Below are 22,728 nucleotides of genomic sequence, written 5' to 3'. Positions count from 1 at the left end.
GAGAGGCAGAGTGCGTCCTCTCTCGCGCACCAACACTCGGCCTCTCTCATGCATTGGTCTCTCTCTATGCGCACACTCGATCAAAGGTCAAGTATAAAAAGTATACTTTATTAGTTAATATACTAATAGCAATGTACTAGTACAATGTGCTTGTGTACTAATAGCGCTTGAGACAAACTGGCCCTAGTTTTTAAAGCTGTAGTTTTCTATTTTAAGTTTAAATAGCTTCTATTGCCCTGACGGTCCCAGTCAGCAGTGTAAACTGTGAGAGGGACTTCTCAAACATCAACAGGGTAATAAATACTTTTACAACAGCATTTGCTGCTTTAAGCAAATTTTAAACAGTTATTTGCAGGTCAAGACAAACATTCGCAATAGGCTACAAGGAGACCATCTTGCAGCCTGCATGCAGGATCTCAATAAATGGGCCAGACATTTCTGACTTTTCCATACCAAGAAGCTCTGGAAATGTTCTTCCAGAGGCCCAGAAAGATACACTGCTGCTGACAAAAGCTGCACACTTTGTGAATAAAAATATATAAAAATAAATGTTTAACTTGTACAAATGTACAGTTCAAATAATTGTTCAGTTATTTACTGCTGTCATTAAAAGCCACGCCACACCTCTAATCTAAAAGTTTAAAATTAGGCTTTAACTACAAATATGCACTGCTGAACTAAAGAAATGCATGACAATCTAGTTTAAAGAAACAGATCCTCTAGTCCAGGGGTGTCACACACTGTCCTGGAGGGCCGGTGTCCTGGATAGGTTAGCGCCAATCCTAATCAAACACACCTAAACCAGCTAATCAAGCTCTTCTTAGATATACAGTTCAGTAAAACTTCCTGACAGGTGTGTTGAAGTAAATGGAGCTAAACTCAGGCAGGACACAGGCCCTCCAGGACTGAGTTGGACCCTCCTGCTCTAGTGTTCTGGTCTTATTATACTTAATCATAATTGATCATTTTAATTTGACTAAAGTGAATAAATACAGATGTCATTTGTCATTGATTAGCTGCACTGTTACACGGAGGTAATTTTGGTTACTTGCTGATACGCAGTGGTCTCCAGTAAGTGCAATGGGATTGTCTTCTGCAATTTGAGTCCTTTTTTTTGTTTGTTTTAGCTTTGTAAGTGTCTTACAGTTCATGTATTCTCATATTATTAGTAGTTGACCTTGCTGGTAGTTTGTAAATATTCATTTAGTGAGAGGATAAGTTGGCTTTGCAGCTGTTTTTTTTTTTTTTTGACAGGCTTGCACTGCTGCTCTCTTTGTCTTTTGATGAATGTGGCTGGTTGATGCTGTCTCTGCGATGACATATTTGCTAACATCATAACATTTGGCCTGAAGATGGTACATCAGAGTTGTTGTGGTTCAGTGGTACGGACAGTACAATAAGTTTACACAACTGCGGTGTAATTGAAACTTCCATCTGGAAGCTGTTTAATAATGATTCTTGCAGTTCTGTCAGCAGTCTGTGTTTTGATCCATGATATTATCCATCGTAATGACGGTCTGCAATGACAAAAAAAGCTGGGGTCAAATTTATCAAGCGATTAGTTTATATTAGGGAAATATCAACAAGTTTTTTCAGATTAATTGCATTCGTTAATGTGTTAAGATTGATGGAACTTATACAGTTGAAGTCAGAATTATCAGCCACCCCCCCCGGAATTATTAGCCCCCCCTGTTTATTTTTCCCCCAATTTCTGTTTAACAGAGAGAAGATTTTTTTTCAACACATTTCTGCACATAATAGTTTTAATAACTCATCTCTAATAACTGATTTATTTTATCTTTGCCATGATGACATCAATAATATTTGACTAGATATTTTTCAAGACACTTCTATACAGCTTAAAGTGACATTTCAAGGCTTAACTAGGTTAATTAGGTTAACTAGGCAGGTTAGGGTAATTAGGCAAGTTATTGTATAACGATGGTTTGTTCTGTAGTCTATCAAAAAAAGTATAGCTAAAGGGGGCTAATAATTTTGACCTTAAAATGGTTTTTAAAAAATTTAAAGCTGCTTTTATTCTAGCTGAAATAAAACAAATAAGACTTTCTCCAGAAGTAAAAATATTATCAGAGATGCTGTGAAAATTTAACCTTGTTCTGTTAAACATCATTTGGGAAATATTTTAAAAAAGAAAAAAAATGGTAGGCTAATAATACTGACTTTAACTGCATATCGGGAGAGCAAGTAGAATGTACAGTTTAGAGAGTATAACATCATATAATGCCTATAGAAAGTCCACATGGAACTTATCATGTGAGCACAGTATGTGTGTGTGTGTACACGTATAAGTTGTTTGTCAGGTGAGAGTAGTCCACTGATGGTGGCCGGTCTGATTCTCACTTCTCTTTGTTGCTTGTACTCTTCCTGTCGGAAAGGCAAAGCTGATAATGACATCCTGTGCTCTTTTTTCTATTGCAAAAACCCACAACACAACACACACCACACACACACACACACACACACACACACACACACACACACATACTTACTCTCATTCAGTCACTTAAACACACTCACACACACACACTCTCTCTCCCATTAATATTAATGACTTAATGCTCTGATCGATACTTGTAGTCTTAAAATCTGAAATGTGGCTCTGGTGACCTGCTCACTTTACATTCATGAGTTTAAATTTAATAGTAAGAAACGGGAACAGGAAAGAATTTACTGAATATAATTAGTCCACTATCACATTCGCACATCACGTTTTGTTTAAGGTCTCTGTCATGTGTACATGCTTCATGTTGTAGATTTTGATTTTAAATTTTGAGTATTTTGGGACATGTAAGCTGATATGAATCTATATCAATATGTCTGTATGTGATTATTAAATGCTAATTAAGTGCTAATTCATTTGCTGCAGAAGGCGCAATGAATTTTACGCAGACCATGAAAAAAGTCCCCAGCACCAAGCCTTACACTTGCACTATTAGTAGGAATGTGCTATGCATGTATTGAAGCTATTTGTTATTTTTGAGCGTGATGCTAATGGTCTAATCCGATTCAATGATCTATGCTAAGATAAGCTAAAATGCTCCTGTCAGATTTCAGAGATGGGCTGAATGGATTAGAAAATGGTAAAACTTAACTGTGTAACTCTAAGGGAGTTGTAAAACAAGCCTATTTTCAAATAAAATGAAGTGTTTCTTTAAGTGTTTATTAAAACAAAAAGTATATAATAGTGAAATTAATATAACACCGTTACTGATGTAAATCTAATAATCTTAAAGGGCACATAGGTTACCCCTTTTTTCATATTTAATATAAGACTTTTGTGTCCCCAGAATGTGTCTGTAAAGTTTCAGCTCAAGACACCCATCAGATTATTTATTATAGCTGTTTGAAGTGTCTATATTTTAGCTGGAAAAAAGGTTTTGCTGTTTTTTTGTACTGGCCCTTTAAGGCTAGTCCTCCCCGCCCACCGTTCCCACGTGCCTGTGAGCAATCGCTGCCCTCGGCTGCCTCAGGAAGCAGATCTCACGTAACGCGTGTGAGAAATACTACAGTAAGAACTTTAACAATCAGTATCTGATGCATTTTTTTTTTGCGGAGTTGCAACAAGAGTCACCACAATGTCGTTACAAAGTTTACGCACACACACAGCGAGGACACAAGGCACATAGCTCACACATACACACACACACACACACAAACGTAGCGCAGACATATACACAAACACACACACATAGCTCAGACACGCAGACACACACACACAGAGACAGAGAGAGAGAGAGAGAGAGAGACAGCGCGTTAAGCTTTGCACTCGTTTTGCACGCATATGTGACATGATACTGGTAATATCCACTGCTGTATGGATATCTCTTATATTAATGTACAAAATAAACCAGATTTAACGTCCACAAATCGCGATTGAAGTGTCTTCCCTTTATAATTGTTCTGACACGCGGCTGTGCTGATTAAGTGAATCTGAAGTGAATCGCTATAATCATTACACACATGCACTGTTTTAAAACATTATAAACTTCTGAAACTCACTCTTGATCACGTTTGATGATGATTGATGATCCTAGCGAACTGAACACACCTTTTATTCCCGGCTGCTTTGCGCTCGTCCTCTCTTGTTGATTATACACGTGACTACCGGGACAATGTTAATGCGCGCAGCTGTCAATCAATATTGGTGGGCGGGGGGACCGCACTCCTACTTAAAGTAGCGGTCGATCTGAAAACCGCTCCAATTGGTCCACCGTTTTTATGTTGTTAAATTTGAAAAAAAAAAAAGCACTGGGTGTGTTTATATCACCCCAATATGACAGTTTATACACCTATACTTACACACATTTCTGTCCAAACAGCTTGGAAAAGTAGATTTTTCACCATAGGTGCCCTTTAAAATCTGAAATGTGCTCTGGTGACCTTCTCATGTTCCATTCATGAGTAAGTGTGAGTTAAAAGTTAATAAAAATAACAATAATAACGGGAACGGGAAAGGAATTTACTGAATATAATTAGTTACTAACACAATTCCACATCACATATTTTGTTAAGGTCTCTGTCGTTTGAATATGCTTCATGTTGTACATTTTGAAAGTAAATTTAGAGTATTTTGGGAAATGTAAGCTGAAATGAATCTATATCAGCTATGTCTGTATGTAGTTATTAATTGCTAATGCGCACCGATATTACGCAGCCCATGAAAATAGTCCCCAGCACCAAGCTGCTATTCATGTTATTGAAGCTATTTGGTCATTTTTGAGCGAGATGCTAATGGTCTAATCGGATTCAATGATCTATGCTAAGCTAAGCTAAAAGTGCTCCCGCCAGATCCAGAAATAGGCAGAATAGATTAGAAAATAAAATGCAACTGTTTTAAGGCTCGTACAACCCGGGACGCTTTTTATTTGCGTTTATCGTCAGTGTTTTTCGAGAGGTTTTCCGCATTCAACCCTTGCGATTTTTCACTGGCGTCGAGCAGTAGAGTATGCAAAATCACTTATTGACATTGGATGGTGCCTAATGAAAAACAGAAAGACCCCGGTGCACAGGGTGGGCGCCACACAACTTTAAGCCTGTGACATCCATTTGTAACGCAGAAGAAGAACAAAGTTGACACGCTTGTAAAAGTTACTGGCGATTCGAACAAGCATGGTTCAAGTAGCAGCTCTAGTGATGAAGAAATGATTATTGTTCCCCGGTGCAATAAGCAGCTCCATATTCATATCACCTCTGGACATCATCTAAGTCTGAGACCAAAAGTGCCAATCTGATTGGTGGAGAAGGTTTTGACGCACCAAAACAAAGAAACAAGCATGAGGCATTTCTTTAAAAAATGACGCTTTAACGTCTGCCGTTTTGCACGTTGGTGTGCACGATTACATTGGTGTCCTTTATTTAGTCACAGACAGTAAACGTTGACGGAAATGCGAGCAAAAAGCGTGCCGTGTGCACAGGCCTTCACTATAGGGGAGTGTAAAATGAAAGAAAGTGAAGTGTTCCTTTAAGTGATTAAAACTATAAACATATATAACTGAAAAAACACTGTTACTAATGTAAATGTAATAATGTGAAGAAAAAGATGTAGTTATAGTTTCCACGATTTTTTGATTTCCACAATTTTTAATAATACTTTGCTGTATGAACTCATTCAAAAGTTGATTTGAAGTTCTCTTCTCGTCATGTGCAGTTCAGTTCTGCTTGTAATCAGCAAGATGATGAGTGTGTGTGTGTGTGTGTGTGTGTGTGTGTGTGTGTGTGTGGTGTGTGTGTGTGTGTGTGTGTGTGTGTGTGGTGTGTGTGTGTGTATTACACTGTACCCTCTGTAGTCTCCTCATTAAAAAGGGCATGGCTGAATGAACACGTTCACCAGTTCAACCAGTATATTTCTATGAGGTCATCGCTGTGCTTTCATGGGAGTCCAGTATATTCCTGCTGTGCTTTACTTGTCATTTCACTTGCATACATACAGCGGTCCGTTCTTCGTACCTCGCTTTAATGATCTAAGATGATTTGGCAGATCCTGGATCTGTTAATCTTGATAACTAATCTCTGGTTAATTTGGTTCTTCAAACAAGTTCGTGAATCAGATTAAAATATCTGGATGAACTGATCTGAGATTGCTGCGTGTGTTGTGAAGGACAGATCTATCAATCCTCTATCATTATCAGCAATGCAACGATTGGCTGACGGCACAGCAGTGTAATGACATCATCTGATTAATATTAAATTATCCATGTAAGCAAAATTACGTTAAATTAGCAGTAAACCGTTTGTTAAATATGACACGCAATATCTTTCCACATTTGTTGAGAGCTGCAGGTTTTATTCTTTCATGTGTCAAGAGTATTCATCATGTATTTCAATGCATATCAATGTATTTTGTTTAGACATTTAGAGAAGATTTTCTGTATTATAGTAGCCTAGGCCTACTCAAGTTTTTTTTTATCGACGTAAAGAATAACTGTATAAATTAATTTAGCATGCAAAAAGCATTTTGATATCGGTAAAGGTGTCTGCAACTTTTGCAAAGCATCAAATCACCATCATATTAGCGGTAAAAATACGTGCATGACTGCATAAATTATTATCCTTTTTTAAAAAAAGTCGAATATTGTGCATGTACTCGTTTGTATCTAAAATGTTTATATCAATAAATTTTATCTTTGAACCACCAGGTGGCAGTCTTTTACTTTTATTTCGAAGTGGAGATTGCATACGCTTTATTAACATGTATTTAATACTTTATTTATATATTTATATATATATATATATATATATATATATATATATATATATATATATATATATATCTATATATATATATATATATAGTTAAAAATATATATTTACTATTTCCCAAGTGTATATAACTACTTTAAGTAAATATCAGAATTCGGTACATACTTTTAGCATTGCCTTTGCTCGAAATTACCTGATCTAATCCTGTTTGTATGAAATGAGCCTTGTTATGACAACAAGTCTCAGATGAGTTTTGAAGAACTAAACCATCCTGGATCATGTCAAATCATCAATATCCAAATCCAGCGAATTGAGTAATCCACGTACGAAGAACGAACCCCAGGTCTTAGCAAAAATGAGTACACGTCTTACAGATCTCTCTTTTAACTTAAGATTTTGTACTAGGGTTGCACGATATTGGAAAAAAATGGCGTTGCGATATTTTTGTTTTCGGCAATATATATTGCGATGTGAATATAATTACGCAAGATGACTATTTGAAAAAAATTATAATAATTTTACACTGATTGTAATGATTTTGTTGGGGATCTGCATTAAGTATACAAAATTATGCAAAAGTACACAATATCATTTAAAGCACAGATAAAGACATTAGAACAGAGATATATACAAAGATGGCGCCGATGGCGATGGCAGCCTCCGTGTCGTGCTCTGCAGTAGTGTTTGTGTTTTTGTTAGTTTGTCCTGTCTCAAGTCATATTCCTACAATTAGTTTCACCAGAGACGAATTGTTGGACATTCGGGCACATACACCACCGAATATTTTTCCATACCTGGATTTATCTGATGTTTTGTTGGACATTGTAGTCGGCGGTGCTGCCAAACGCTTTCAAGCGCGCAGACGAGGAAAGCGTGCAGGCGCGCTGGTGAAACTCAGACGGCGCGGATTTCTGGACCGCATTGCCTAGCATCCATCTAGCAAATCTCCGCTCTCTACCCAACAAAATAGACGAACTCATTCTGCTCTCTCAGACAAACAGGGATTTTCTGCATTCAGCTGCTCTGTGTTCACGGAAACCTGGCTGAACGACACCATACCGGACAACGCGCTTCACCTACCGGGCTATCAGCTGTTCAGAGCGGATCGCGACGAAGAATCAACGCGGAAATCACGCGGTGGCGGGACGTGCTTTTACATCAATGAAAGGTGGTGTACAGATGTAACAGTTTTAAAGAAGATGTGCTGTCCAGATCTCGAAGCACTGTTTATTAACTGTAAGCCTTTTTACTCCCCGCGCGAGTTTTGCTCGTTCATCCTCGTCAGTGTTTACATTCCTCCGCTCGCGCACGCGAGTCTGGCGATACAGAAACTAGCCGATCAGATCACGGTAATAGAGCAACAACATCCGGACTCTGTTTTAATCATTCTCGGGGATTTTAACAAAGCAAAACTGTCCCGTGAACTGCCAAAATATAGACAGCATGTGACATGTCCCACAAGAGACAGAAATATACTGGATCACTGCTATACCACAATAAAGGATGCATACCGCTCCGTCCAACGAGCAGCTTTGGGACACTCTGACCATTGTTTGATTCATCTCATTCCAACCTACAGGCAGAAACTGAAAACAGCCAAACCTGTATTAAGATCTGTGAAAAGATGGACTAACGAAACAGAGCGGGATCTACAAGCCTTTTTCGACCTCACTGACTGGAGTGTTTTTGAAGCTGCTGCAAACGATCTGGATGAGCTCACAGAGACTGTAACATCTTATATCAGTTTCTGTGAAGACGTGTGCATTCCTACCAGGACTCAACTCACTTACAACAATGACAAACCATGGTTCACTGTAAAACTCAGACAGCTACGCCAGGCCAAGGAGGTTGCTTACAGGAATGGGGATAGGGCCTTGTATAAGCAGGCCAAATACACACTGGAAAAGGAGATCAGAGTCGCAAAAAGGAACTATTCTGAGAAACTAAGGAGTCAGTTCTCTTCCAGCGACTCAGCGTCCGTGTGGAAAAGTCTGAAAAACATCACAAACTACAAGACACCATCCCCCAGCACTGTAGACAATGAACGACTTGCAAACGACCTGAATGAGTTTTACTGCCGGTTTGAGAAAACCCCCCACACCCACTCTGAACTGCTCTTCACACCACCATTAACCCCTCCACCACCCCCCGCCCCTTCATACCTGCCCTACAGTTCAGTGAAGAGGAGGTGCGCCAGGTCTTCCAGAAACAGAAGAGGAAAAAAGCACCAGGCCCAGATTTTATAACACCAGCCTGTTTAAAATCCTGTGCTGACCAACTGGCCCCCATCTTCACCCTGATCTTCAACAGATCACTGGAGCTGTGTGAAGTGCCCTCCTGCCTCAAACGCTCCACCATCATCCCCATCCCAAAGAAACCCAAACTTACAGGACTAAATGACTACAGACCGGTGGCGCTAACATCTGTGGTCATGAAGTCTTTTGAAAAACTGGTGCTGGCCCACCTGAAGGACATCACTGAACCCTCACTGGACTCTCTTCAGTTTGCCTACAGAGCAAACAAGTCTGTGGATGATGCAGTAAATATGGGACTGCATTATGCTCTGCAACACCTAGACAGACCAGGGACCTATGTGAGGATCTTGTTTGTTGACTTCAGCTCGGCGTTTAACACTATCATCCCAAAACTTCTCCTGCCCGAATTAACTCAGCTCTCTGTGCCCACCTCTGTCTGTCAGTGGATCAACAGCTTCCTAACGGACAGGCAGCAGCTGGTGAAGCTGGGAAAATTCTCATCTAGTATCCGTACAATCAGCACTGGCGCCCCCCAGGGGTGTGTCCTCTCCCCACTGCTCTTCTCGCTGTACACGAATGACTGCACTTCAAAAGACTCCACTGTGAAGCTCCTGAAGTTTGCAGACGACACCACACTTATCGGCCTCATTCAGGACGGTGACGAGTCTGCTTACAGACAGGAGGTTAAGGAGTTGGCTGTCTGGTGTAGCCACAACAACCTGGAGCTCAACACGCTCAAACAGTGGAGATGATAGTGGACTTCAGGAGAAACCCCCCTGCTCTCCCCCCACTGAGCATCATGGACAGCATTGTGGCAGCAGTGAAGTCATTCAGGTTCCTGGGCACCACCATCTCTCAGGACCTGAAGTGGGACACTCACATTGACTCCATTGTCAAAAAAGCTCAACAGAGGCTGTACTTTCTTCGTCAGCTGAGGAAGTTTAACCTCCCAAAGGAGCTGCTGAAACAGTTCTACACCTCCATCATTGAATCAGTCATCTGCACATCAATAACTGTCTGGTTTAGCTCAGCTACTAAATACGACCTCCAAAGACTACATCGAATAGTACGGACTGCTGAGCGAATCATTGGTACAACGCTTCCTACTCCCCAAGAACTGTACTTATCAAGAGCGAGCAGAAGGGCTGCCAAAATCACTCTGGACCCCTCACACCCAGCACACTGCCTCTTTGAACTTTTACCTTCTGGTCGACGCTACAGAGCACTGCGCACCAGAACAGCCCGACACAGAAACAGTTTCTTCCCTCAGGCAATCCATCTCATGAACACTTGATGATAATAATTGTGGAGCCAACATCACTACTTGCCATACAGTTTTATACACATATACACTTATTTAACAACACACTTTACATGCCAATTTGCACATAACAGCTGCACATATAACGTTGTATATAGTAATAAACATGTACATACACTTGTCTATCTGTATATTTGCACTCACTACTTACTTCTATTTTTTTAAATATATTTATTATCTGTTTTTTGTCCTGTCTCTGTAATCCTGTTGCACTGTAGAAGCTTTGTCACGAAAACAAATTCCTCGTATGTGTGAACATACCTGGCAATAAAGCTCTTTCTGATTCTGATTCTGATTCTGATTCTGAAAAATTAAATAATCAAAACAGTGGCTTTCAGTGGAGTCTAACAGTATTGAGATATAGACATTTAATAATCAAATGTTAATTAACAGGGTCTTCATTGTATAAATATATAAACCCAATTATTCAAATCTAATTGTTGAAGCAGAAAATGTTAAAATATCTTGTGTCCAAATGGTTTAAATTAAATTGAAACCTCTTAAGATTCTGCGATATGACTTGCAGATTTGCACATTGCAATATCGACGCTGAAACGATATATTGTTGAACAATACATCAATTCAGCATCGATATCACAATGTGATAATTCGCAATAGTCATATCGCAAGATATATGCAATGTTGAGTTTGTATCAAAATGTATCATTTGCATATGTTTTTAATGCCTGGAATTGTATAATCATTTTAAAAGCATTCCGGTATAATAAATTTTAAGACTTTTAATTTATCATTTAATTTAATTATTTTTATTTTTATCATTCAATTACTGTACTTGAATACGGTTAGACTCGGGAAATGATAAAACATTTTATTTTTGTTGTATCTTTTTCTTGATAATATTTATAGATTATGCATAAAATACTTACAACACATGCAAATACAGTAATGCACTGCAAATAGCACACACCACAACGAAAATGTGTTTGGCGGAGCCCAAAAAGCGTATAGATTGTTTATTAGATTTTATAGAGATGCAAATAGTAAACATTAACTCATCAATCATTGACTAAGCACGTGCATGAAAATACTCACAACACATGCAAATACAGAAATGCACTGCAAATAGCACACACCACAACAAAAATGTGTCTGAGAAAATTATAGATTGCTTATTTGATTTTATGGAGATGCACTCCAACTGCAGAATCATGCCAATTGATCTAACATTATGAATTCTTTCCAAATAGAGATTAATTCAACTGGTGAAATTGTATTCATATCCCAATATATATCACACAATAAAAAAAACAATTCGCAATACTAGATTTTTCCAATATCGTGCAGCCTTATTTTGTACAGGATGCTATTCAATAATATGTGTCTATACACATTTGATTAGTCAGTACCAAAGCCAAAAATAGGAACTTATCTATCTAAATTATTTTAAGGTCTTAATATTAAGGTGCAAAGATTAGTACTAAATGAATGTGTTAGGGGAAAAATAATACATGCGATTTTAATAGAGGAAAAATCAACAGAACCAAAAATATATACAGTTGCAGTCAAAATTATTCGGCCTCCTGTGATTTATTTATTTTTTTATTTTATTTTATTTATTTTTTTATTAATTTATTTATTTTTATTTTTATTTTTTATTTTTTCAAATAGTTCCCAAATTTTGTTTAACAGCGCAAGAAATTTTCCACAGTATTTTCTATAATATTTTTCTTCTGGAGAAAGTCTTGTTTTATTTTGGCTAGAATAAAAGCAGTTTTTATAATTAAAAAAAACAATCATTTTAAGTTCAGTATTATTAGCCCCTTTAAGCAATATTTGCTTCCGATTGTTCAAAGAACAAACTATCATCACACAGTGACTTGCTTAGTTACCCTAACTTGCCAAATTACCCCGTTAAGCCTTTAAATGTCACATTAAGTTGAATACTACTATCTTGAAAAATATCTAGTAAAATATTATGTACAGTCATTATGGCAAAGATAAGTTATTAAAACAATTATGTTTAGAAATGGGTTGAAAAAATCTCTGTTAAACAGAAATTGGGGAGTATAATATTCAGGGGGGCTAATAATTCTGACTTCCACTGTATATAATTTAGTTCAAATTGTGTAGTTTGTAGTTTTGAATGTACATCTATTATCGTGCTATTCCTAAAGATGTTAACTGTTTAATAGAACTGATTTGTTTAAATATACCAAAATATGTTGTCCATATTCACTGAGAAATGGAGACATGTATTCATTTTCAAAAAGGGGACGTACTCACTTATGCTGCCCACTGTAATTTGTTACAGGATTGTTAATGCTGTTGTGTTCTGTGATGTATTACTTTTATGGCTCTGGTGGGCAGATTGAGTCTCCTCACTCAGTGATTGGCTGATGTCCAGCTCTGCTGCTGTGATGTCACATCTCCATAGGGAGAGTGTGAGGGTTTTATGACTGAGTTGTTCAGAGATTTAGCTTCACCTGCTGGTTGTTTGCAGTACTGCAAGGTGATTTAACTTTTTTTCATTCATGGTTTTTCACAATCTGAAGCATCATGTTCATTCAGAAAAGCTCAATATTACTAGCTTCCAGGTCTATTAATATATATAAACAAACTTCTACTGTTAATGATCTTCCTGATAGCATCCAACAATTCACCCAAAGAGATGTGGGTTTGACTGATTTATCTTTATTTATTTATTTATTTATTTATTTATTTATTTTTATGGTTAACTTAGAAGGTAAGTGCCATTTTGTTTTGATTTACTATTTTTCACCTATTTATGCCAGTAAAGCGAGTTTGTTTATGTTGATGTATTTTTGTTTCTTTTTCTTTTCAGATTTTGATGAGTTTTTCTTAGAAGTTTGTTCTATTTTATTTGTTATTTTGTTATTTTATGTGTTTTTTTTATTATTTATTTGTTATATAACTTTTTCTTGATTTGACCTTGGTTTTTAAAGTCATTAGCCATTTTGGTCGTGGAGATGAGAGTTCTTTTTTTCAGCCGCTGCATATCACCCATCACCAATTATTTATATATAATTATTTTTGTTGCAGTCACATCCCTAGATCAACTAAGATCGTAACAGTTTCATATATGTTTATATTAATTTTTAGACTACACAATGCCTGTAATTATTTGGTGGAATAATCCAGATTTTTAATCACTAGAAATTAAAGTATTTGTTTTTCTGGAGGAAAAAAACAAAAAAAAACTAAACAAAACAGAACTAAAAGATGACAAAAACTATAATGTTTGAGGAATTTTACCAGACTTTATAGAATAAAATAATATTGAAATACAAATAATTCAATGCACAAAATTAAAGAATACAGAGAAACTTTCAAATTTTCAAAGGTCCCTTATTTTTTTCCTGAGCAATAAATCAGTTTTCTACATTTTTATGTGACACTGATGACTGTAGTACAGGGTCACAGAAATAAATCACATTTTTAAGTGTGTAAAAATGGGAAATGGTTACTGAGATACGACATGTGAAAATTGAACAATAATAAATAAATTATAATATATTTAGCCACTTTTAAACTGTAATTGTTCATGCCAAGATTTGATCACAAATCTCTCTGAATACTTATTTTATATATACTTACACTACCGGTCAAAAGTTTGGGGTTTCAAAAGTTTTTTTTAATTATTCATTTTATTTAATAATTTAAATAAAATTATTCTGTTGATCAAGGCGGCTTTTTTTAAATGTAAAAAAAATGTTAAATTGTTAAATACTCATTTGTTAAATATTTATTTATTACTTTGAGTCAGTATTACTCCAGAAGGATCATGTGACTCTGAAGATTGGAGTAATGAAGCTGAGAATTCGTCTTTAAAATCACTGGAATAAATAATTAAATTAAATTATAAACTTTTTTTGAATAATTATTTTATAGTGCAATAACATTTCACAATTTTAGAATTTGTACTTTATTTTTGATTAAATAAATGCAGCCTTGGTGAGCAGGAGAAGCTTAATTTAAAACATTTAAAAATCGTACTGACCTCAAACTTTTGTCCGGTGGTGTATATTCCCCATATATTCCCCTTTAAGATAAAATATTTAAAGTTATAAAGAGGTATAAAAGTATTTTACTTGAAACAGTCGTCCGTGGCGTTATAAAAGTCATAAATGCATATGGAAAAAACAAAATTAATACCTGTTTATGCAAGAAACTGAAAATTATTTACATCATTATTTGTCCTTATTTCCCCTTTTGTAGAATCAGATCAATTTGTTAGCTTTTTTAGTTTAAAATCCTCTTTTCTTCCTTTCCCTGCAGGAGCTTATAAAACAGAGCGTTGGAGGAAAGGAGGAAAATAAAGACACAGACAATCTGGTGCAGGAGACTGACAGTCAATACGGCACCTGGGAGACAGGACTACACACAGATGACAGGTGAAAAAACACACATATACCCTCACACCAAACACAAACTCGTAAAAGAGCCGTTTTTGATCTCAAACTAAATTGTCAAGGCCACTTTTTGTAACTCAACACCACGGTCAATTGCATCTATCGAGTGGACCATCTGTAGCAGAGCTCTAATGATCTGCTGGACTGACACACAGACACGTTTATCTTCATTACTGGGGCTGAACGAGAGCTTTGGTTACAGTAGTGACCAATGCAAACGGGATTCAGATGAAATCAGGGCTAATATATGGGGATCATCGGGTCTCATGGGCTGTATCTTGAGATTGGTGGACAGTGTGTTGCAAAAGTGATGTAGTCGTCCAGGAACTGGTAACTTTATTAGGAACTGCACTGCACAATTATGCATGGTTTAAATCTCATTATACGAACGACACCCATGTAGGGCAGCAAATCAATGTACATGGTGTACAAATCATCTGCTGTTAAAGTTCAGATGTAACTAAAGTTGCATAGAAGCTTTTCTTCCATGTTGTGACATTGCATCCAACAGATTATTGATAAAGGCAAAAATATATTGATTGCTAAGTCTAAGATTTTACAGAAAAGCTGAGTTGTGTTATATGTTACAAATACTATTTCAGTCTGTTTCTCAATTGCAAGAACACAGAGAATGGAGTCACGTTCTCGTGGAGACCAGTCTTGACAAGTTACCTCAGAAGAACGAACTCTGGAGAACGCTAGAACACTGTACTCATTCTTTGAGGAACGAGATGCTACGTTCTTCCTGATGGTCACATGACCTTCACACATTTTAACAGAAAGTTAATAACACATTAAAGCATTCATACAACATTTCCCCCATTTATATATGCCCCCCCAAATAATATTTACTGATAATATTTTCTGCTCATATTTGGCGAAATGCTACAGAACTCATTGGACGGTCCTTCACAGTATGCTAACCCAAAGCATACTGCAAAAGCAACCAAAGAGTTTTTGGAGGGAAAGAAGTGGAATGTTATGCAATGGTCAAGTCAATCGCCTGATCTGAATCCGATTGAGCTTGCATTTCACTTGCTGAAGACAAAACTGAAGGGAAAATGTCCCAAGAACAAGCAAGAATTGAAGACAATTGCTGTAGAGGCCTGGCAGAGCACCACCATGGTTGAAACCCAGCGTCTGGTAATGTCTATGCGCTCCAGACATCAGGCTGTAATTGACTGCAAAGGATTTGCAACCAAGTATTAAACAGTGAAAGTTTGATTTATGAATATTATTCTGTCCAATTACTTTTGGACCCTTAACAAGTGGGAGGCACATATGCAAACTGTTGTAATTCCTACACCGTTCACCTGATTTGGATGTAAATGACCTCAAATTAAAGCTGACAGTCTGCAGTTTGTTTCATTGTGTTAAAACCTTGTTCAATTGATTGTGTTGGTGTTTAGAGCCAAAAATAGTGAAGAATAGTTAAAATAGTGTTGAATTGACTTTTTACAGCACGTCCTGAATAACATAATGAATATAAGTAGTGTATAAATACAGTCACAGTTGCTTCTTGCAACATGATCCACCATTTGTGAAACTTTTTTTTCTTCGTTTACTGCACATATTAAACACTAACACAATGTAATTATGTTCTTTTTCGTCTACTTCAGCCTCACTCCAGCTACACCTTCATCAGAAGGGAACCTCACTCCATCTCCACGAAAGCCCACTCCACCACACACAGCTGACCAACCCCTTCTCATCGACACTCCAGATGGCTCAACCACATCGCCTCGAAAGCAGACAGAGCTTCTGTTCCCAGAGGTCAGTTCTTACTCATGTAATGATTAATAGTGGGTGTTTCATTCACTCATCATGCAAACAAAAAAGTTCATAAAGACATCATACAGTAAATCCATGTCAGTCATGGTGCTTGATCCAAGACACAACAGATTTCATTTATTCTTTTTCATTTATAAACCTTAATCAAAACACATGAGACATTTGGTTCTTCAGAAGATCTTTAGAAGAAGTAAAACCTAGTCAAACTGTTGGTGAAATTTCCATTCGATAGATAATTAAATTTCAATAATTGTTTAATACAAAAGAAGCTATACATGAGATTTGTTTGTCTGTGCTTCTCTGTAGACATCAACAGCACTGTTAGACACTAGTGTGCTGCGTGGCAGGGTCAAACTGAACCAGAAGAGCACTCGCAGAGCTCCGCCATCTCGAGCCGCCCGTCACAGTGCACTCCTAACACAAGTACCAGAGGGACCCAGAGACGATGAATGGCGCTTCAGGGACTCGACAGGTACTTACTTCGACTTTTTCTTTGCAGTGAGACATGTGCATATTCTTGTCTTTATGTGCTAATTGCACGGCAAGGGTTTTTAAGCCCCCGATAAACTTGTGGTGAAATGATGATGTGACTATTTTCAATTTTATATGTGTTCCTACAGCATTGATAATAGTATTTAATTAGAAAATATAGTTCATTAGGTAGACTTGCGACTCATTCACACTACAAGCGACTCGCAGCGGCAAAGCGACAGGCGACCGTTTTTTACAACAGAGAGTGAGCGACTTCCACCAATTTTATTTTAAAATTTATTTTAAAATTAAAAAACGAAAATTGAAATTTAAAGCGTTTTTTGATTTTCGTTTTTGAACTTTAAAACGAAAAATAAAAAAACGGCTCGTTTTTCGTTTTCATGATGAAAAACGGAAAAACAAAATTCAAAAATGATTTGATTTTCATTTTTTATTTTGAATAACAAAAACTAAAATCACCAGAAAACAAAAACGAATAAAAACTTTTTTTTTTTTTTTAATTCCGCAATGCTGCCACACACAGGCTAGCCTGCTATAGGCTATTATTTTTTTCCCACTTAATAATGTTATAAAAGGATTTTGTTAATACATATTTTCCTCATTGAAGCCGGATATATAAAACAACTAGGCTATTTTTTAATAATTTCAATTTATGTATTAAAAATCTGCTGCTATATTTGCACATGGCTATATGAAATCATGCAATCATTCATAGACCCACACACAACTCATCTGCAAGCTTAGTGATAGTCCGTTTTTAAAAGTCATGGGATGGTTATCAGGGTGTGTGTGCAGCATGCTTTTAGGTTCAGTCCCCATGCACACCGAACCCAACGCCCAACCATCTTCATAATTGCTTCCCAGTTCGTGCGCACCTTCACCCCACTCTTCAGTTCGCGTGCAGGGTTCACCACCACCCCACCCCAACCAAATCCCCCCCCCAGGACTTCGCGCGCACCTTTCGCCCCGATCCCCCCCCACCCTCTCTCTCTCTCCCTCTCCTCTCTCTCTCTCTCTACTTCATGCGCACCCCTGGATAAAATCTCCCGGATTTTATGATCCGAATGTTGACAGGTATGCAAATGATTTAGATTCTCATATAATCTTGACCAATCAAATGCTCTCTGCTCCCCCATCAATGCATTTCTCATTCGGTTTTCATTTGATGCAATTGCGCTCAACCATTCTCTCTGTCAGAGCTGCGATTAAAACAAAACACTATTGGCTGTGAAAAAGTGATCGGCATCCTATCATCTCAACCTCTCTTTATGATTCACTTAAGATTACATCAAACATCGAATCAAAAAATGCACATTTCAAAGCACTTTACAGGACCTTTAAAGACATGGCACATGGCATGAGATCCACTTTAAGACATAACACATTCAGACATTGAGGACCATTGATTTTAAACAAACCAGATCCTAAACGTGGCGATATAGCCTATTGTCTGTGTATTGCTGGGAAGTCAACTAATTCTAGTCTTCAGCACTCACTTCAGTCTCTGTTTTTCTGTAGAGGAGAAAGCTGACTCTTTTAAGGAGGCGGAAGAGTCTGATTCTGAGGAGCAGGCCAAGGGAATCGAGACCCGCACTTCCTCCATGTCTCAGCCTCAGAGAGTGGCTCTTTTCCCTGGCATGGACCCGTCTGCTTTGAAGGTGAGGGTACTGTGGGTACTCTTCTTTCAGTTGCTTTTTTTAATCCTGCAAAGCATGACATATGAAATAGAAGATCATACATTAGTAGTTTACTGGATATTTCATACAGTCAAGTTAGGATACCCTGTGAAATTCACATTTTTCCATATAAGGACTTTGAAAATCTGATATTTGCAAGAAAAACACTCAACATATGAACAACAGCATATAGCGCCAACAAAAATAAGCCAGACACTTCTAATAAAATACCTAATAAAGTGACCATCAACAGAGATTTTAGCAGTTCATTGGTCTGGAGCCTTCAGGTGTGTGTTAACTCAGTGACCATCTGACAGCTAAAGTTTAGCCAAAATTAAGCCATGACAAGACAATGATCTCAATCATGCCATCATATCTATAACAGAACTATTAACAACAAAGAAAAACAAGATAGTACAACATAGAACAAAATAGAGTGCAACCCTCAGTGCTGGGAAACACACACAAGCACTCCCAGTGCATTACCCAATTATCCTTGATTGCATGTATTTGGAGCATTATTCATTAGGAAAACATGCAAACTTTACACAGAAAGGCCTCCTGGTTCAGCCCAGCTAACCACTTAGCCACCATGCCACCCTTTTTTCCACAATATTTCACAAATTTTATTGATTTATTTATTTATGTTTTTATTTTTGCATCGATCACAGCATAATAATATATGAAGGAAACAAAAACACAACATATGCTCGCACTATATCTATTGATAATTTATTTGTAGAAATATAATGTTTGCATATAGTTTTATGATCAAATTTGTAGGAGTGAATCTTAATGGAGTACAAGGCTTTTGTAGCTGAGAATTTGATTTGTTTATAGCATAATTGTTCATATGTGTAGCAAATTAAGCTCATAAAATTATTAATATTAATAATTAATAATAACAAGTTATTATCGGCGACGCAGTGGCTCAGTAGGTAGTGCTGTCGCTTCACAGCAAGAAGGTCGCTGGTTCAAGCCTTGGTTGGGTCAGTTGGCATTTCTGTGTGGAGTTTGTATGATCTCCCTGCGTTTGCGTGGGTTTCCTCCGGGTGCTCCGGTTTCCCCCACAAGCCCAAAGACATGTGGTACAGGTGAATTGTGTAGGCTAAATTTTCTGTAGTGTATGAGTGTGTATGGATGTTTCCCAGAGATGGGTTGCAGCTGGAAGGGCATCCACTGCGTAAAACGTGCTGGATAAGTTGGCAGTTCATTCCGCTGTGGCGATCACAAATTTATAAAGGGACTAAGCCGAAAAGAAAATGAATGAACGAATGAACAAGTTATTATTTAATCATGAATATTTGGGTTGATTTTATTGTTAATAGCCGAACTCAAATTACATTAAATTGAACTGCTGTTCTGTTAGAGCCTACAATTTATGTGTCTATTAATTCAAAGATCAATTAATTTCCTGGTCTGGAAGAATAATTTATCTTACTACATTAACAGATTAGTACAACCTTAAATTAGTACAATCTATGTGTGCTCAAACGTTTAATAATAGTAACAAAAAGGTGTAGACAACATATCTATTTACAAGCATGCATACAGTTGAAGTCATTATTATTAGCCCCCTTTGAATTTTTTCTTTTTTTAAATATTTCCCAAATGATTTTTAACAGAGCAAGGAAATTTTCACAGTATGTCTGATAATATTTTTTTCTTCTGAAGAAAGTCTTATTTGTTTTATTTCAACTAGAATAAAAGCAGTTTTTAATTCTTTAATGTCAAAATTATTAGCCCCTTTAAGCTAATTTTTTTTCCGATAGTCTACAGAACAAACCATTGTTATACAATAACTTGCCTAATTACCCTAACCTGCCTAGTTAACCTAATTAACCTAGTTAAACCTTTAAATGTCACTTTAAGCTGTATAGAAGTGTCTTGATAAATATCTAGTCAAATATTATTTACTGTCATCATGGCAATGATTATTAGAAATGAGTTAAAACTATTATGTTTAGAAATGTGTTGAACAAAAAAACAGAAATTGGGAAAAAAATAAACGGGGGGGCTAATAATTCTGACTTGAACTATACGAGAGAGAGAGAGAGAGAGAGAGAGAGAGAGAGAGAGAGAGAGAGAGATGTTTTCATAGAGACATGCTAAAGATTTTATAATCTCAACGTGTGTTACAAGTACCAAAATACAATGCATACAGTTGTTCTCTAAAGCACATTAGCTGTGCATACATATCAAACACTTATGTGATGGTATTTAAGTCTAAGTTATTAAGCAATACTTCTAAGGGTTTTAACACCAAGAAGATTGACATACTTCCAGTAACTTATCAGTGAACACTATTTAGCACAGACATGGCTGTCTACCTGTGAATAAGAACATGAACATACTCACACGCAACAACATTACCGACATTCTAGAATATAGAATTGGCTATTAAAAGAAAGGTCCAGTTCTTTTCATGTGTGAGTGTGAAAGTCTTTGAAGCTGTATACTAGTGTCTTGAAAAATATATAGTAAAATATTATTTACTGTCATCATGGCAAAGATAGTGTTTGAAGCTCACCTATCAAGATCGCTTGGGTATGTGACCTCCCGGTGGGGTGGTTTTCTGGGGGCTGTTTAAAAAGTGTATGTAATAATGAAATGCGTCTGTTTGATCTTCCTCCATTCGTTACATGTGAATAATCAATTAAACTTAAGTGGTTTCAGTCCAGGAAGTGTACATATTAGAATATTACAAATGATATACAAGGTCTTCTGACATTTACTATATTAAATTTCAAACCACAAACAGGGTATCCGCAGGGTCTTAAAAAGTCCTAAGATGTCTTAAGTCTCAAAAGCTACATTTTAGCCCTTAAAAGTCTTAAATCTACTGAAATGTTGTGTTGTAGGTCTTAAATCTTCTTTAACAGGTCTTAATTTTCCTTTAAATTTGTTTTTTCTTAATTGTATTATTATAGTAGAGTGACGTAAATGACAGCTTTGTTGTGTTCTATTCTTGGTAAGGGCTCTAAGGTTTGTGAATGGATATATTTGAAAATTAATAAAAAATAAATAAAAATTATTATTGAAAAACAAAATCTAAATTATGATTATTTTATTATTCAATTTATTACATTTTAATCATTTTTGATAGGGCAAGTAAAAATCTTTTCTAACTGGAATATTCGAAAACAAATCCTCAGCGTTTAGCCCTGTATAAGTCTAAAATTTCCTTCATAATGGTCTTAAAAATGTCTTAAGTCTTAAATTTAACTTCGTGAAATCTTCAGAAACCCTGCACAAAAAATACATGTGAATAGGTCAGAAGACATGCAGAAAATTGTGTACATTTTTTTATTTGTTTGTTTGTCAGTTCACCATCTCATAAACTTCGCTAACAAAAGTTGCTAACTTTTCCATGAGAAAATGTTTTTCCTGTCTATTCTTTTTGTACCATTTTGTGCTGGTGACAATCTAACAAAACATGATTCTCAATAGTTGTTGTTTTTTGGCCTTGTATCCTAGAACTGAAACCTTGTTTAAAGGACACTGATGATTTGGCTGCTTCTTTAACACTCATTTGTTCATTTCAGGCTCAGCTAAAGAAAAGAGGAGATTCAGACAATCAGACAGACGGCCCTTCATCTTCTCAGCTCTCACGCTCACCCAAATCTCCATTCTTGCCTCGAGCTGCTCCCCGTGTGCTGCCCCCTGCTGGTGGCAAGGAGAACGGGTGAGAGCTCTGGCTACAATTCTGTGATTTTTATTTTATTATTATAATTGTTTAATCAGATTTTTTACCCCCCCCCCCCCTCTCTCTCTTTGTTCCATCTCAGAGAAGAGTCTTCTCCTCAGTGGCTGAAAGAACTAAAGACTAAAAAACGCCTGAGTCAGTATGAACCCGACAGTACAGCCTGAACAAGCAGGTAAAGGGGCTCACATGTCAGTGTGCATTATTGCATTAGAATTAAACTTGTCATAACACTGATATTATATAGATGATGGGCATCACAACATTTTTTCACCTGTTTTGATACCATTAGTCTTACCTTGTATCATTTATATTTAATGTTAAACATTTGCCAGCATATTAACAAATGAAAATAAAACAATACCACTGTGCCTGACAT

At 36.8% G+C, this 22,728-nt stretch overlaps 1 protein-coding gene across 1 annotated transcript in view; it reads left to right on the top strand.

Moving 5' to 3' along the window:
• Positions 1 to 22,516, top strand: part of si:ch73-138n13.1 (uncharacterized) — an 87,246-nt gene extending 64,730 nt beyond the window's left edge. The window contains exons 11-16 of the mRNA XM_056464307.1: positions 14,554 to 14,669; positions 16,307 to 16,460; positions 16,785 to 16,950; positions 18,489 to 18,628; positions 22,192 to 22,331; positions 22,435 to 22,516. Of these exons, the coding sequence (XP_056320282.1) occupies positions 14,554 to 14,669; positions 16,307 to 16,460; positions 16,785 to 16,950; positions 18,489 to 18,628; positions 22,192 to 22,331; positions 22,435 to 22,516 (798 nt within the window). The remainder of the gene's footprint in view (positions 1 to 14,553; positions 14,670 to 16,306; positions 16,461 to 16,784; positions 16,951 to 18,488; positions 18,629 to 22,191; positions 22,332 to 22,434) is intronic.
• The last annotated feature ends 212 nt before the right edge of the window (positions 22,517 to 22,728 follow it).

Source organism: Danio aesculapii, chromosome 8, assembly GCF_903798145.1.
Source record: "Danio aesculapii chromosome 8, fDanAes4.1, whole genome shotgun sequence".
Lineage (NCBI taxonomy): Eukaryota > Metazoa > Chordata > Actinopteri > Cypriniformes > Danionidae > Danio > Danio aesculapii.
Note: the sequence above shows the minus strand (reverse complement) of the source record. Positions and strands in the feature narration are given on the sequence as shown.